This window comes from Neovison vison, chromosome 10, assembly GCF_020171115.1.
Source record: "Neovison vison isolate M4711 chromosome 10, ASM_NN_V1, whole genome shotgun sequence".
Classification (NCBI taxonomy): Eukaryota; Metazoa; Chordata; class Mammalia; order Carnivora; family Mustelidae; genus Neogale; species Neogale vison.
Genome location: NC_058100.1, coordinates 52,776,665 through 52,789,845, shown reverse-complemented (window position 1 = coordinate 52,789,845; position 13,181 = coordinate 52,776,665). Strand labels below are relative to the sequence as shown.

Here is a 13,181-nt window from a genome sequence, read left to right as displayed (position 1 = left end):
TAGCTACTTTCTCAAATACTCCTCATTCCCAGTCTACTTGGTCCCTAAATCATCTTACTACTAGCTCTGTGACTACAGTGTTTTGGCAATGAAATTCTAGCTCACTGCATTAGTTAATTCATGCATTCATTTATTCAATTTTGGAGTTCATGTAACCCATGGAAATAGTATGTGTGGCACTAAGGATATAGTCATAAACAAAACAGATATGACCTATCCTTGTGAAACTAAGTCTAGTATGGGCTCACATCATCTTTTTTTGAACTATTACAGTAAATGATGTTCAGTCACTCTACCTTACATTTACATTATATCAAGATATTGAAATTATTTTCTCAATTACTGATCAATCATATTAATTGCTTCTCAAGATAGGGAGCTCTGAGAGCCTACCACAGAGCTACTATCTATCAAAGAAATTCCTCACTTCTTAGGATGGCACTCTAAAACCATCTATAAACTGGCCCCTTCCAGCCTTCTGTCTAAATACATTCTTTTACATACCTGTATTTCAATTATACCCAATTGCTTGCTCTGCCCCAACTCCTTCCCTGAACTTTCATAACTTTGGGTCATTTATTCATACTGTCCTTTGCGTTTTCAATGTGTTCTCTGATTTCTACTGACAGTCCTATTCACCTTACATGTTCAGAAACTTCTGTGAAGCCTTTTGATTCCAGCCATTGGCAGGTATTTAATTATTCAGCATCCTATATTCTTATAGCACTTTCCTACTGTTTCCCCATTTCTCTTGTGGTAATGTCTTTCACTTTGGTTACAACATACATTCTAAGGACATTAAAAAGAACCTAACCAAACCATCATTTTATTCTCTCAGTACCTATGTTAAGTATTTGAAATAATCTGACCAGTAACTTTATCATCAATAACAAGTATTATTTTAAAGAACACTTGGAAATAAGCTAAAGGACCAATAACAAAAAGAGATTAAAAAACATAAAGGTTTTTAAACATTAAAAAGCATAAAGATTAACAATCGAAAAGCATAGCATATAAAATCAAAGGCTTTCAAATCAGACTGCCTGGGTTCAAATCCCATTTCCATCACTTATTATGTAATCTTGAGTGGGTTATTTAACCTCAAGTAAAAAAATGCTTTTTAAAATTAGACACAAGTAGTCAGCAAATGAAAAATATAATCATGGACAAAACAGAACAGAACAGAAAAATTCTTCTATCACTGATATACTATGTAAGTTTTGAAATTTAAAATGAGTACTCTGAGGTCCTATTCTAGTAACCTGAGGATGAAGTGCTTTTGTTTTGTTGGTCAATAAGCACAACTTAACTATATGAAAAGACAAATATGGTAACCTGGTTGGCATGTTCTGTGGCCCATTCTTCATCCAAGTTATCCAACTTAGCTTTTTGTTGATGTCTGAGGTTCTCATTTTGTTCCTCTTTGGGTGGCGTTCTAGTGGCAAGAATGATATAATCCTTTTGTGAAGAACACTTAAAAACAAATCAGAAAAGCTTATTAGAGTGACATCTGATTGAAGAATATAAAGTTCTTGTGACATGCAAAAACATAGCATGCTTATATTATTAATACTTATATTATAATGGAATCTATAAGGAAACCAAATCGTTTTCCTCACACATCATTTATTTATATACTTAATATCACCTCCATATTTGTTTGGGTATCTTCAATATGAATCATATAATGGTCCTTATAAATAGCTTACTGGATGAGTCAATGTACTGTAACTAAAATATATTTGATCAATTTTTAGTTATATTTATTTTCTAGATAATCTGAACAGATTGAATCGTTCAGCACATATAAAAACTCAGTAAAATAAAGCAACAATAGACCTTGTGTTTCTTACTTCCTTTGAAACAATGGTAGTAGGGAACTTGTATATGTGTGTCCACAGAAAAGCAATGGGGATGTGGGATATATAATTGAAGTGATATCAGATTAATGTTCCTCAGTTTTAATAGCACTTAAATGGTAACCAAAGGTGGGACATCTGAAGATAAACAGGGAACTTTTAATGGCTCAGTCTCACTACAGTGAGAGTTTGCTGTAAAGAAAAAGTAAAAATAAGGCAGATAAAACCAGTTATTGTGGGGTCATTCTCATACATGACCTGAAATTGGCACCTGTGTGTCACCCTGGAATAGAAAATAAAGGAAGAGAAATTATTTCTACAAAAGTTATTTCCAGAAAGTTACATTCAAATGCACACAAGAAAAGGCAGGTGCTGATTAAGCAAGCATGACTTTAAAAAGAAAAAGAAAAAGACCCAGAGAGCAGGAAACAGGCAAGCTTGAGGAAAAGAAGAAAAAAGCAATGAACCCTGGAATAAAGAAGAAGAAACGTACTGGAAGGGATGAAAAGGCAGAATAAGGAAATCATGGAAGGAAAACCCTAAATTGTGGGAGACTTGTTTATAAGATGGTAGTTTTGCCAATTTCCAGAAACAGCCCATGTAAGTAAGACAAGTTTGGAAGAGGGTATTTCTCTCTGATCTTTTATCTTTACTGAAGATGCCTTTCTCTGAGACTCTTATTCCCTTAAACTTTTTCAAATAAAGGTAAATATAAAACCTTAAATAAAGTTGCTAACAAAAAGAACCCCATATTGGATGCAAGTAACCTCAATCAAAAAGTAGTTCAGGGAGCCTACATGGCTCAGTCAGTTGGGCGGCTGCCTTTGGCTCAGGTCATGATCTCAGGGATCCTGGGATCAAGGCCAGTGTTGGGCTACTTCCTCAGTGGGGTGTCTGCTTCTCCCTTTCCCTCTGCCCCTCCCCCTGCTTATGCTCTGTCTCTCTCTCTCTAATAAATAAATTAAATCTTTTTAAAAAAAGTAGTTCAGATTATTACCAAGAGGGGTAGTTTGGCTAAGGAGAGGCCTCATAGTGTAGTGTTACCTGGGTGAACAGGACAGGGTATATAGTTAGTCTTACAAGTTAAGAAATCACATTTGTGAAAACCCTGAGAATGACCTGGTCTCTCAGGGCTAGAATGACATTAACTAAGCTCATTCAGAATGATGCTGAAAATAAGAATACCATGAAGGGTATACACAGGACTCTTCTTGATAGTACATTCTTTATAAGCAGATAACGTGTGGCTTCAAATTATAGGAGGAAGTAGCTTCAAAATCTGGGTAGAATCGGAACAAGAGAAGCTAATTACGCAATTTGAAGGTTGTAAGGCATTATGATAAAATATCCAGAAAGAACACTGTCACAATAGAACTATTTTTGCTACTAGGTATCAAAATCAAATCCTTGGGCCACAGTGTACTCTTCCCTAAATAGTGTTTAGGTGGCGTAGCCAGTTTGTCCATGACTCTCCTTTTTTTACTGCTTTCTACTGCTAACCTATCGTCCCTGCTGATTACATTTGTCTTCAATTGTAATAAATCAGCAGGTGCTTATGCTTTTTAAAGTAACTGCCCAAATCTTTGCTCCATTTTGTATTGATTTTTAAGGATTAATTCCAAAAGAAAGGGAAATAACATTTGTTTTATTTGCAAATTTCTATTCCCTTGTCCTCTCTCCACTGAATCAACATTAAAAAAAATTCAGTAAGGGGACGCCTGGGTGGCTCAGTTGGTTGGACGACTGCCTTCGGCTCAGGTCATGATCCCGGAGTCCTGGGATCGAGTCCCGCATCAGGCTCCCAGCTCCACGGGGAGTCTGCTTCTCCCTCTGACCTTCTCCTCGCTCATGCTCTCTCTCACTGTCTCTCTATGTCAAATAAATAAATAAAATCTTTAAAAAAAAAAAAAAAAATTCAGTAAGATCAGTGATTACCATAGCATGTAACAAAAGACATGACCACTAATTGCCACAAGACTGAGATAAAACAGGGGCGCCTGGGTGGCTCAGTGGGTTAAGCCGCTGCCTGCGGCTCAGGTCATGATCTCAGGGTCCTGGGATCGAGTCCCGCATTGGGCTCTCTGCTCAGCAGGGGGCCTGCTTCCCTTCCCCTCTCTCTGCCTTCCTCTCTGCCTACTGTGATCTCTCTCTGTCAAATAAATAAACAAAATCTTAAAAAAAAAAAAAGACTGAGATAAAACAATGGGAATAAAGTTGTCAAAAACTACTTTTGAAAAAATTAGACAACCAGGAATTAATAAAGATTAGAAGAAAGTACAAAACCCTTGGAAAGACAATAAAATATGCATAATTTGACCAGTGAAATTCTAATTTTGGAGTTTCTACACTATAAGTTATGTTTACATTGTCAAAAGGCAATGTGTTCTGACTTAAGCAAACCTGGGCTTGGTTTGTCTCCACATTTTTCCTCAAAGACCATTTTAAGTTCTTCTACATTCCGTTCCTCCATTCCCTAACCTTGAGCTTATGGTTAAATAGCACATTTTTATCAATAAATGCACTAAAAGATACATACCTGTCCAATTAAAAGACCTGAGACAAAAGCCTTTCCTTGAAGATTTATGTTTGAAAGATACTGGCCAACAGTCTCTTCTACAATGTAGGTTCTTCCCATTATCGGGAACTAATTCAATCTCCTAAATTACAAGAAAAAGATACATGCCATTTTTAGGTAAAAATATAATTTGCAATGTTTTTGTCATGGGGGTTATATAGCAACAGAAGTAGTAGTACCATCCTGATTACTATCCCATGCCTTGCAGAGATTGCTTGTTAGGTAAGGTATTCTTCCTGCAAAGTTCAAATGTAGCTTCAGAATTCTCAACACAGTGCTGCTGGGAATGACTACCAATCAACTAGAGTTGCCATAAAAGATAAAACTCACTACCATTATCTAAGATAAAGGGAGAGAATGCTAACCTACTAGTCAACACACCTAATTTATTTACTACTCCTTAGTTGTATCATTTTTGATAGTCTATTCCTGAGCCTTATTGTAATCATTTCTAAAACAAGAAAGAGGACAATTTCTGAACTGCTCTGAGCAGGGAGAGACCAAATTCCTGGAGACTCAATAAGCATACTATGAAGAATTACTGTGTGCTAGAAATTGTGGCAAGTGGGACGGCACAAAGATGAATAATACTTGACCTATGGCCTTGAGTAACTCACAGCATAATTAGAATTATGGAATTCAATAAGCAGCAGTGCAATAATAATGAACATTTACAGAGTTTTTTCTAAGTACTTTATATATGGTAACATCTGTAATGTTCACAAAAACTCCAGGAGGTAGGTACTATTATTATAAATCCTGTTTTATAGATGAAAAAACCAAAAGGAAGAAAAGCAATGTAACTTGCTAAGCAACAAAGCTGGTAACTGGCAAAGGTGGGACTTAAACTCAGGTGGGATTTATAAACTCAGGCAGTCTCGCCCTAGAATCCATGCCTTTAAATACTATGTTCATGCTGAGGAATCATACCCAGTCTCTCAGTTAAACCTTTACAAAGGGTGGTCCTGTTCTGCACTCCTGTGCTTGTTCTCTCTCTCCAGTTTGTAAACAGCAGTTGCAGCATTTTGAATAGAAAAAATAGTCATTTCAATTGTGCAAAAAGTTTCAGTCTTATTTAGTACAACAAAGTCAAGGCAATTGCAGATGAGGTAGGGTGGTGTATCCGCCACCAGTTAAGTAAACCTCCAATCACAATGATTTTGCATTACTCTAAAAGTAAAGCCCAGAGAACTGGTTCCAGTCTGAAATTGCCTACTGGATGTTGTTTTTTCAAAGAGCATGTTCAGTTTTGTCTCAAAGTGCATTCAATTTCTTCCCAGCTCTTTTCCAACAACTGCAAGTAAATTTGGTTTCACAAGAGTTATTTTTAGACTAGTCTAGAACTGCCTATCTAAATCATTAATGCTGCTATAAATTTAAAAGTTTTCCACTTTTAATAGTGCCTTAACATATTAAACTTCCCTCTTCTCCGTCACACTATTCCACTCCTTTTCCTTCTGCCTTAATAATTTTTGAGAGAAAAAGCAGTGACAGTGACTCCAAAGTTATATGTAACTTCCCAATCTTATTTTTCCAAGGTGTCACCCAGTAATCATACTACTTTAATGCTTCTTCAAAACTTTAAAATATAGTCAACGATACTTTACAAAGGGCACTACTAAAAACACAGATCTTGCCTAAAATAGTTCAATTTATCCTAAAGCATTGTGTGACAACATAAGGTGTGCAAGTTGTCCAAGCATTGCGACTTGAGACAATTCAATCTCTTTGTACTCTGGTTTTCTCGTCTACAAAATAAAGATTTTGAATCAGGCAAGTCTGAAAATCTATCTAGGTTTAGGACTGTTGATTCCCAGTAGAGGATATCTGCATTTTCCAAATAGCAGATCACTAATCGTGAGCCAAGGGCATAGTGCAGTACTACGCATACCAGCAACCTTAATTAAAGTGCGTATATAAAATATTTGGGGGGGAAATCAACTTGTCCTTAATAATACTCACAAAAGGGCTGCTACTGTGGGAACTGAGTGGGGGGACGGGGAATGAATTGGGAACTGTTTTATTTTCACTGAAGAAGTTAAGAATTCTTTCGGAAGAGTAATTAAACATGAAATAATCTACAGATTCAGCACAGAAGTCACAGAATCCCCAAATGGACACAAGCAGTTCCACGACGGAGGCAAGGTGATAAGCGGTTTTTAAGAATGTGTTTTAAAACTTTTGTTATAACGGTTACTCCATCTTGAAAATAGAAGCATATGGTAGCCCTTTCTACAGTATTACCTTAAAACATAAAAACAAAGGCTACAAGGCCCTCCTGCATTACTTTAAATCCTCCCCCTGAAAAATTAACCAGGATCCGTCAATTCCTGTGGGTTCGCTGTCACCCGCCCCGCCACACACCAAAGGCATCATCTAACTCCGCCGTCTTAAAGTAAGTTCTGTCATAACTGGGCTTGAATGTGGTACCCGAGGCTCTGCCCCTATGTTTCCTACACTCGGTTCCTTTTCTTCCTCCTGAGCCCGAGCGCACACACTCAACCCTCACAGACGCGTCTTAACCCGAAGGCTGACTCACCTGCGCTCAGAATGTGCCGCGTGACAGACAAATCTGTCGAACTGTCAGTCCTTCTCAGAAGGGGACTTAAGGGGCAAGTACAAGCCAGATTCCTCTCGGGTCCAAATTCCACGGCCAATGAATTCATCAGAAAGCGACAAACTTCCCACACCTCACTTCCCACTTGAAACCCAGGGTCTCTGGAGTCGGGTGGCGCCGTCTGATGACGCACGCAGCCCCCCTTCCTTCACCGCAGTACCTCAGCCAAAGCGACTGCGGTCGCCACCCCGCCCCCTTCCGGGCGCCATTGAGAGCGTGGCGGTAGCCCGGCGACTGCCGTCCAGTCCCTCCCAGACCGATGCCCTCTAGTGGTTCAGTGTCTAGAAGCCGCCAAAGAGGACGACCCATGGCATCCCGGAGCTTTGACGGTAAGGCCGCCTTGCTTTTCCGGCAGGGACTTGAGTTGACGAGAACTCTGTGGCGCCACCTCGCGGATAGTGGTCATGCTGCCGGGGGAGGAGACCGTGGGGGGCGGGGAGAAAAAAAAAGGGAGCTGAATGGGCGGTGCGCAATCAGGCTCACGGAAGGGGTTGAGAAAAACACTACGTTTCCCGCAGGCCCGCGCGGCTTGAGGCGGGTGGACTGGGGAACCGGAAATCAGACTGGGTCAGAGGCCGCGGCTGAACTCGGTTTCCCAGGGTGCCCCGCTTCCGGCTGCTGCGCGCGCATTTCGGGCGCGGGCGCGTTTGGTGCCGGCGCTAAGGCTGGACTCGATTTCCCAGGGTCCCGCCGCGGGAGCCTCCGGCGGGCAGGCGCACGCGAGCCACGGAGCGAGGTGGCGGAGGCGGCCGCCCAGGCTTCTGGGTCTTCTTGGTCTTCGCCTTTCTTGTCTGTTTCTGCTGCGCCGGCGGCTGGCCCCGCGGCCTCCGGCCCGATCGACATGGCGGCTGTGTTGCAGCAAGTCCTGGAGCGCACAGAGCTGAACAAGCTGCCTAAGTCCGTCCAGAACAAACTGGAGAAGTTCCTCGCTGACCAGCAATCCGAGATCGATGGCCTGAAGGGGCGGCACGAGAAATTTAAGGTGGAGAGTGGTAAGTGGCGACGCTCTTCCCGCTCTTGATGCTGGCTGGGCCCGACTCCTTGGCTGTGGCTGGTCTTCTCCCCTTGCGAGCTGGCTCTCTGCCTACGGCTTCCCCGGTGGCATCGCTTCCCCGGCGCCTTAGACCGCCCCGAGGCCTTCTTGTACCTCCTCTCACAGTTTGAGAAGAAGGCGCCTTTTTGTTTGTTTTAAACGGAATTTACACTTCGTTCCGTTTTCTCCGTCATTACTGTGGTCTTACTGAGGGACCCTTAGGGTTCGGCACGTAGAAACTGTGAAGATCTGGGTGGGTTTACTCCGGGCTAGCGAGAGGCTGCGGCGCCTGTCTCTACACCTGGAGTACCCTGTCTTGATGTTGCCTTGCGGGTGATTCCCGCTCGCTTTTCTGCACACTTGCCTTCAGAGGTGTTTGTCTAATTGACTGCTTCGCGCACTTAGTTCTGTTTTCCAGTCCTGCGCGCTGCTGAGGTGACGAACTAGATGGTCGGATAAAAGAGTAGGCGCCTGTCTTAGGCATTGGAAACACAGCGAACGTAAATGAGGTTGATCCATCGGATTTTTCTCTAAAAGTTGGGGTTTAAAGACCCGTGGATAGGTACTTATAGTAGACCCTCAAATAAGAAAGTTACCGACAATAGTAACTTGAATATCCGGTAAGAAAGATTAAGATCATGCGAACCGCCGTTAGTGAAATACAAACTGTTATTTGTCCTGGTTCACCTGGGGGTGTGGGGGGGTATGTTGCTGTTTTTGCTAAACTGATTGAAAATTCTGAATACATTATCACTTCCAAAATGTAATGATCAAGCGGAATGGGTGTCAAAAAGTAATTCTCTGAATCCCAACACTGATGATACAACGCGTCTGTTCATTAACTTACACGTAAATATTGATTGTCGTCTTTGTGCTTGATACTGTGCTGAACAGGACACACTCAGTCCTTCCCCTGTAGAGTTAACTCATTTTTTACATAAGGTTAATTATTTTATGTTTTTGGGTATTTGAGTCTTTCAACAGAACCTTTTTTTTCCCCCATTTTTTTTTCAAATTTTTAATTTTTTAGTAACATATAATGTATTATTAGCCCCAGGGGCACATGCCTGTGAATTGCCAGGCTTACACACTTTGCACCACCCACCATAGCACATGCCTTCCCCAATGTCCATAACCCAACCACCCTCAACAGAACCTTTTAAAACAAAGCAGTGTTTCTTTTTTTTTCTCCATTTAATAAGGTTTTTGTTTTTGTTTTTGTTTTGTATGTGTGTGTGCTTTATGCTAAAATGTCTACTGATATTTGGGGAAAATACAGAGATAAGTACTAAGACATATTGCCTACCTTGAAGAATTTCAGTCTTGTGGAACAGACGCAGAAGTTGGAAAACCCCCTGTAGGTCTTATTTTCTTTTGTTATGTTCATGCAAGTCAGCTTAAAGTTCTTTCAGTGCTCTTATTTATCTTTACTCAAATTCTCTTATTATTTGGAGTGCAATTCAAATACTGTGTCTTAAATACTAAAATCAGCATCGTTAAAAAATAAGTAGCATATTGACTGTGTGCATATGTGTGTTTGATTTTATTTTTTTCTCTGCTTCTGAAGAACAACAGTACTTTGAGATAGAGAAGAGGCTGTCCCACAGTCAGGAGAGACTTGTGAATGAAACCCGAGAGTGTCAAAGCTTGAGGCTTGACCTAGAGAAGCTCAGTAAGTATTTTTACATCCTTATTTTATTTTTGTAGTATGGAGCTCTTTAGGCACTTTTTTCTATGCTTTGGAAACATTGATTTACTGTTTATGAAAATACTGATTGTTGTTGTTTTCATTTATAGTGGTATTTGGAGTTTTCACTTGATGGTAAAGACTTTATGAAGAACATATGGTTTAATTAATGGTCAGGAGACCTGGGTTCTAATTCTGACTGCTATAAAAGCTCTTGTCATATGTAAATCATGACATACAAAATGGCTAGAACCACCTGTCCATCTGCTTACATAACTGTACAGATAAAATGAGAGTTGTTTGAAAGCATTTTTAAAAGTCATAATGCATTATGCAACTGAAAATGTAATTAAGGAGAGAATTATTTTTAATTTGTTGAAGATTAAAGCCTATTAATTTATGTTAGAAATAAGTATCTATGAATTCCAGGGTATTTCCTCTTTAAAACCTGTTTCTTGGGAAAGATGAGTAATTTCCTTTTTTTTTTTAAGATTTATTTATTTTTAGAGAAAGTACAAGGGGCCGGGGAGAGAATTGTTAGCCGAGCTGAGCGTGGACCCCCACATGAGGCTCAGTATCACCCCCCTGAGATCATGACCTGAGCTGAAAACAAAAGTCACATGCTTAACAGACTGTTCTGCTCAGGTGCCCTATGTAATTTCCTTTGTAATAAGTTTCTTATATCATTAAGCTCTAGAAGATACACAAGATCTCATTTAAAGGTCCTGGCATTTCTCGGGAAAATGATGTGTATTACTGCTTTGCTTATGATGGGAGAAAGCAAATGTCAGAAAAGATCTTTATAGAGTGGGGGCATAATATTTGTTATTAGATGTAGCTGGATTTTTCATTTGATCGGGAACATAGGAAACTAATAAAAGAATGGTTAATATTTCAGCCTTTTTTCTTAACCAGGTCTGTGCCCATCAACTATTTAGGTCATAATTTTTTTCCAGCTAATTTTGAAGCGCTTAATTTTTAAAATATATGTATAATGATATATATACATAGGTAATGAGGGCATAAGTAATTTATCAAGTAGCTAGATCTGGTTCATTATCTGTATCTAGTTCTGCCTTGGCATAATAACTAGGTCTGTAGAGCTGAGGTGCTAAAAGAATTTCAGGAAAATTACCATGATTAAAGCTTCTTTTATGCAGTATGGAAGAGGGAGGAGGAGGAGAAGATAAGGATAAACCTAGACACATATCTAAAGTATGCCTTTCTAGGGTATACAGTTATGTTCATGTTTTTTCAGTTTATCATCCCAGATCTATAAGTTTGGAAAACAGTAAATAATATTAATGCAGAATAGAAAATTCAGACTAATTTAGCAGGGTTTTCCCCTATGATAAGCCAGTCATTTAAATAGAACTAAAGATTGGAAGTAGTAATAACGTATTTACTTATTAAATTGCCAGAACATAACATAGATGTGTTTCAGAAAGTCTATTTTTCCTAGTTATCTGCATGCATTTAGAAGAAAAACCGTCAAGGGGAGGTAGACCATTATAAGTGGAGATTGTTGGGATTGATAGTTCAGTTTCAAGCATCATTTTTTTCCTCCACGTTGAAGGCTCTTTTTAGAGCGATAAACAAGCTGAATCAAATTATCCGTTGTTGTTATTTACTTTGTATACATTTTATATAGTTTAAATTTAGTCTGTTGATCTTGGTTTTGTTTTTACTCTTCTGATTTGCAAATATTATTCATTTTTATGATTGACTTAGAGGAATCATTGAAAAATTATTGAAATGATAATTGTATATGTTTTTTCCTATAAATGTTGGTTCGAATGATCACAAATACGATTTTGGACACAGGAATAGCTTATTTAAAAATCTGGTCTTGGGGCACCTGGGTGGCTCAGTCGGTTGGGCATCTGGCTGTTGGTTTCAGCTCTGGTCTAGATCTCAGGGTCTTGAGTTTGATCCCTGTGTTGGGGTCCACACTGGACATGATGCTAAAAAAAAAATAAATAAATAAGAGGGGCACCTGGGTGGCTCAGTTGGTTAGTGTCTGCCTTCAGGTCAGGCCATGATCCCAGGGTCCTGAATTGAGCCCTGCATGAACTCCCTGCTCATCAGAGAGCCGGCTTCTCCCTCCCCTTCTGCTGCTCCCACTGCTTCTGCACGCGTGCTCTCTCTCTCTCTCTCAAATAAATAAAATCTTTTTTAAAAATATACAAATTTTGGTTTAGGATTAAATTTGGCATAGTCATGAATTTGAAATACTGTGATACTGTGTTCTATAACTCAGCCTTTCTGAGACTCAGCTTCTTCATTTTAAAACATGTATATGGGTGGCAATTGGATGAAAACTGTCATTGTAGTTTGTAAGTTTCTGTGTATATATTCATAAAATTCCTTTTATACAGACAATCAACTGAAGGCACTAACTGAGAAAAATAAAGAACTTGAAGTTGCTCAGGATCGCAATATTGCCATTCAGGTAAAAGTTATTCCTATGAATAAAGCTAACTATAAACATGATACTTGAGGAAGTATTCTGTTTTGTGTTACTCAATGGGATGGTGAAACATGTTCTATTAGGAGAAACTACTACCCGAAATGCATATATATAAATTCCTTAATTGGACCTTTATATGTTTATTGATTAGGTATTTCTTTTACTCATCAGAATATGTTGGTACTTAATATAAAAAAAAATTTTGTTTAAGCGCTATAGCTGTTAAGGTGGTGATTTTTTAAAAAATTGACATTGTAAGTGAAGTGCCACAGAACTGTAAGTAGGAGAGATATTCATAGATTTATTTGTCCTCCAACTCACCCACTTAACCTACCTGTTATCCTTCCTTTCTTTTAGATATTTAATTTAATACTTAATGTTGTTTATTTAATTTAATACTTGTGTTGTATTTAATACTTAATGTTGCTCAGGCATTATTTCAGTTATTGTGATTCATTTGGGTATATGGATAAATCCATATTGAAAATCATTTCCTCAGAGTAGTGGTAACATACTGGATGTGATCACAAGGATTGTTCACCCATTGGTTTAATGAAGTGATCATACCAGTGATTCTGTAAATAGAACTTCAGACTCTTGCCATTGCTTTTTAGAAATTTGTGTTTGGAAAAACAAAACAAAAACTTGTATTTGATTTGAGATTAAAGGTACTTGATGTATTAATCATACTTATAAGGGGAAAGTAGTAAACTTAATCCAATAGAAATTTAAAATTCTCTGCATAAAAATAAAACACAAGTAAACCACTGAAAGTATTTTTTCAATTTAAATATGACTATTTGGATCCTTACTATATGGCTGCTTTCATACTCTTAAGAGAAATCATTCAAGGGGGAAATGGGCAAAGGAATTAAAAAAAAATAGGAAGCTGCACAAATGGTCAGTGGCAATATGAAATGTTGCTCTGCTTCAGTTGTGA

General features: G+C 38.9%; 2 protein-coding genes across 3 annotated transcripts in view; one reads left to right on the top strand and one right to left on the bottom strand.

The window, feature by feature from the left end:
• Positions 1 to 7,182, bottom strand: part of ODR4 (odr-4 GPCR localization factor homolog) — a 39,830-nt gene extending 32,648 nt beyond the window's left edge. The window contains exons 1-3 of the mRNA XM_044267305.1: positions 6,974 to 7,182; positions 4,396 to 4,516; positions 1,336 to 1,473 (exon numbers count right to left, since the gene is read on the bottom strand). Coding sequence (XP_044123240.1) covers positions 1,336 to 1,473; positions 4,396 to 4,494 — 237 coding nt within the window. The 5' untranslated portion in view covers positions 4,495 to 4,516; positions 6,974 to 7,182. The remainder of the gene's footprint in view (positions 1 to 1,335; positions 1,474 to 4,395; positions 4,517 to 6,973) is intronic.
• Positions 7,183 to 7,771: 589 nt separating this feature from the next.
• Positions 7,772 to 13,181, top strand: part of TPR (translocated promoter region, nuclear basket protein) — a 65,428-nt gene continuing 60,018 nt past the window's right edge. The window contains exons 1-3 of one of the 2 annotated variants that reach the window (XM_044267299.1): positions 7,772 to 8,043; positions 9,652 to 9,756; positions 12,150 to 12,223. In XM_044267299.1, the coding sequence (XP_044123234.1) occupies positions 7,893 to 8,043; positions 9,652 to 9,756; positions 12,150 to 12,223 (330 nt within the window). In that variant the 5' untranslated portion in view covers positions 7,772 to 7,892. The remainder of the gene's footprint in view (positions 8,044 to 9,651; positions 9,757 to 12,149; positions 12,224 to 13,181) is intronic. The other variant, XM_044267298.1, reaches the window with a different exon arrangement.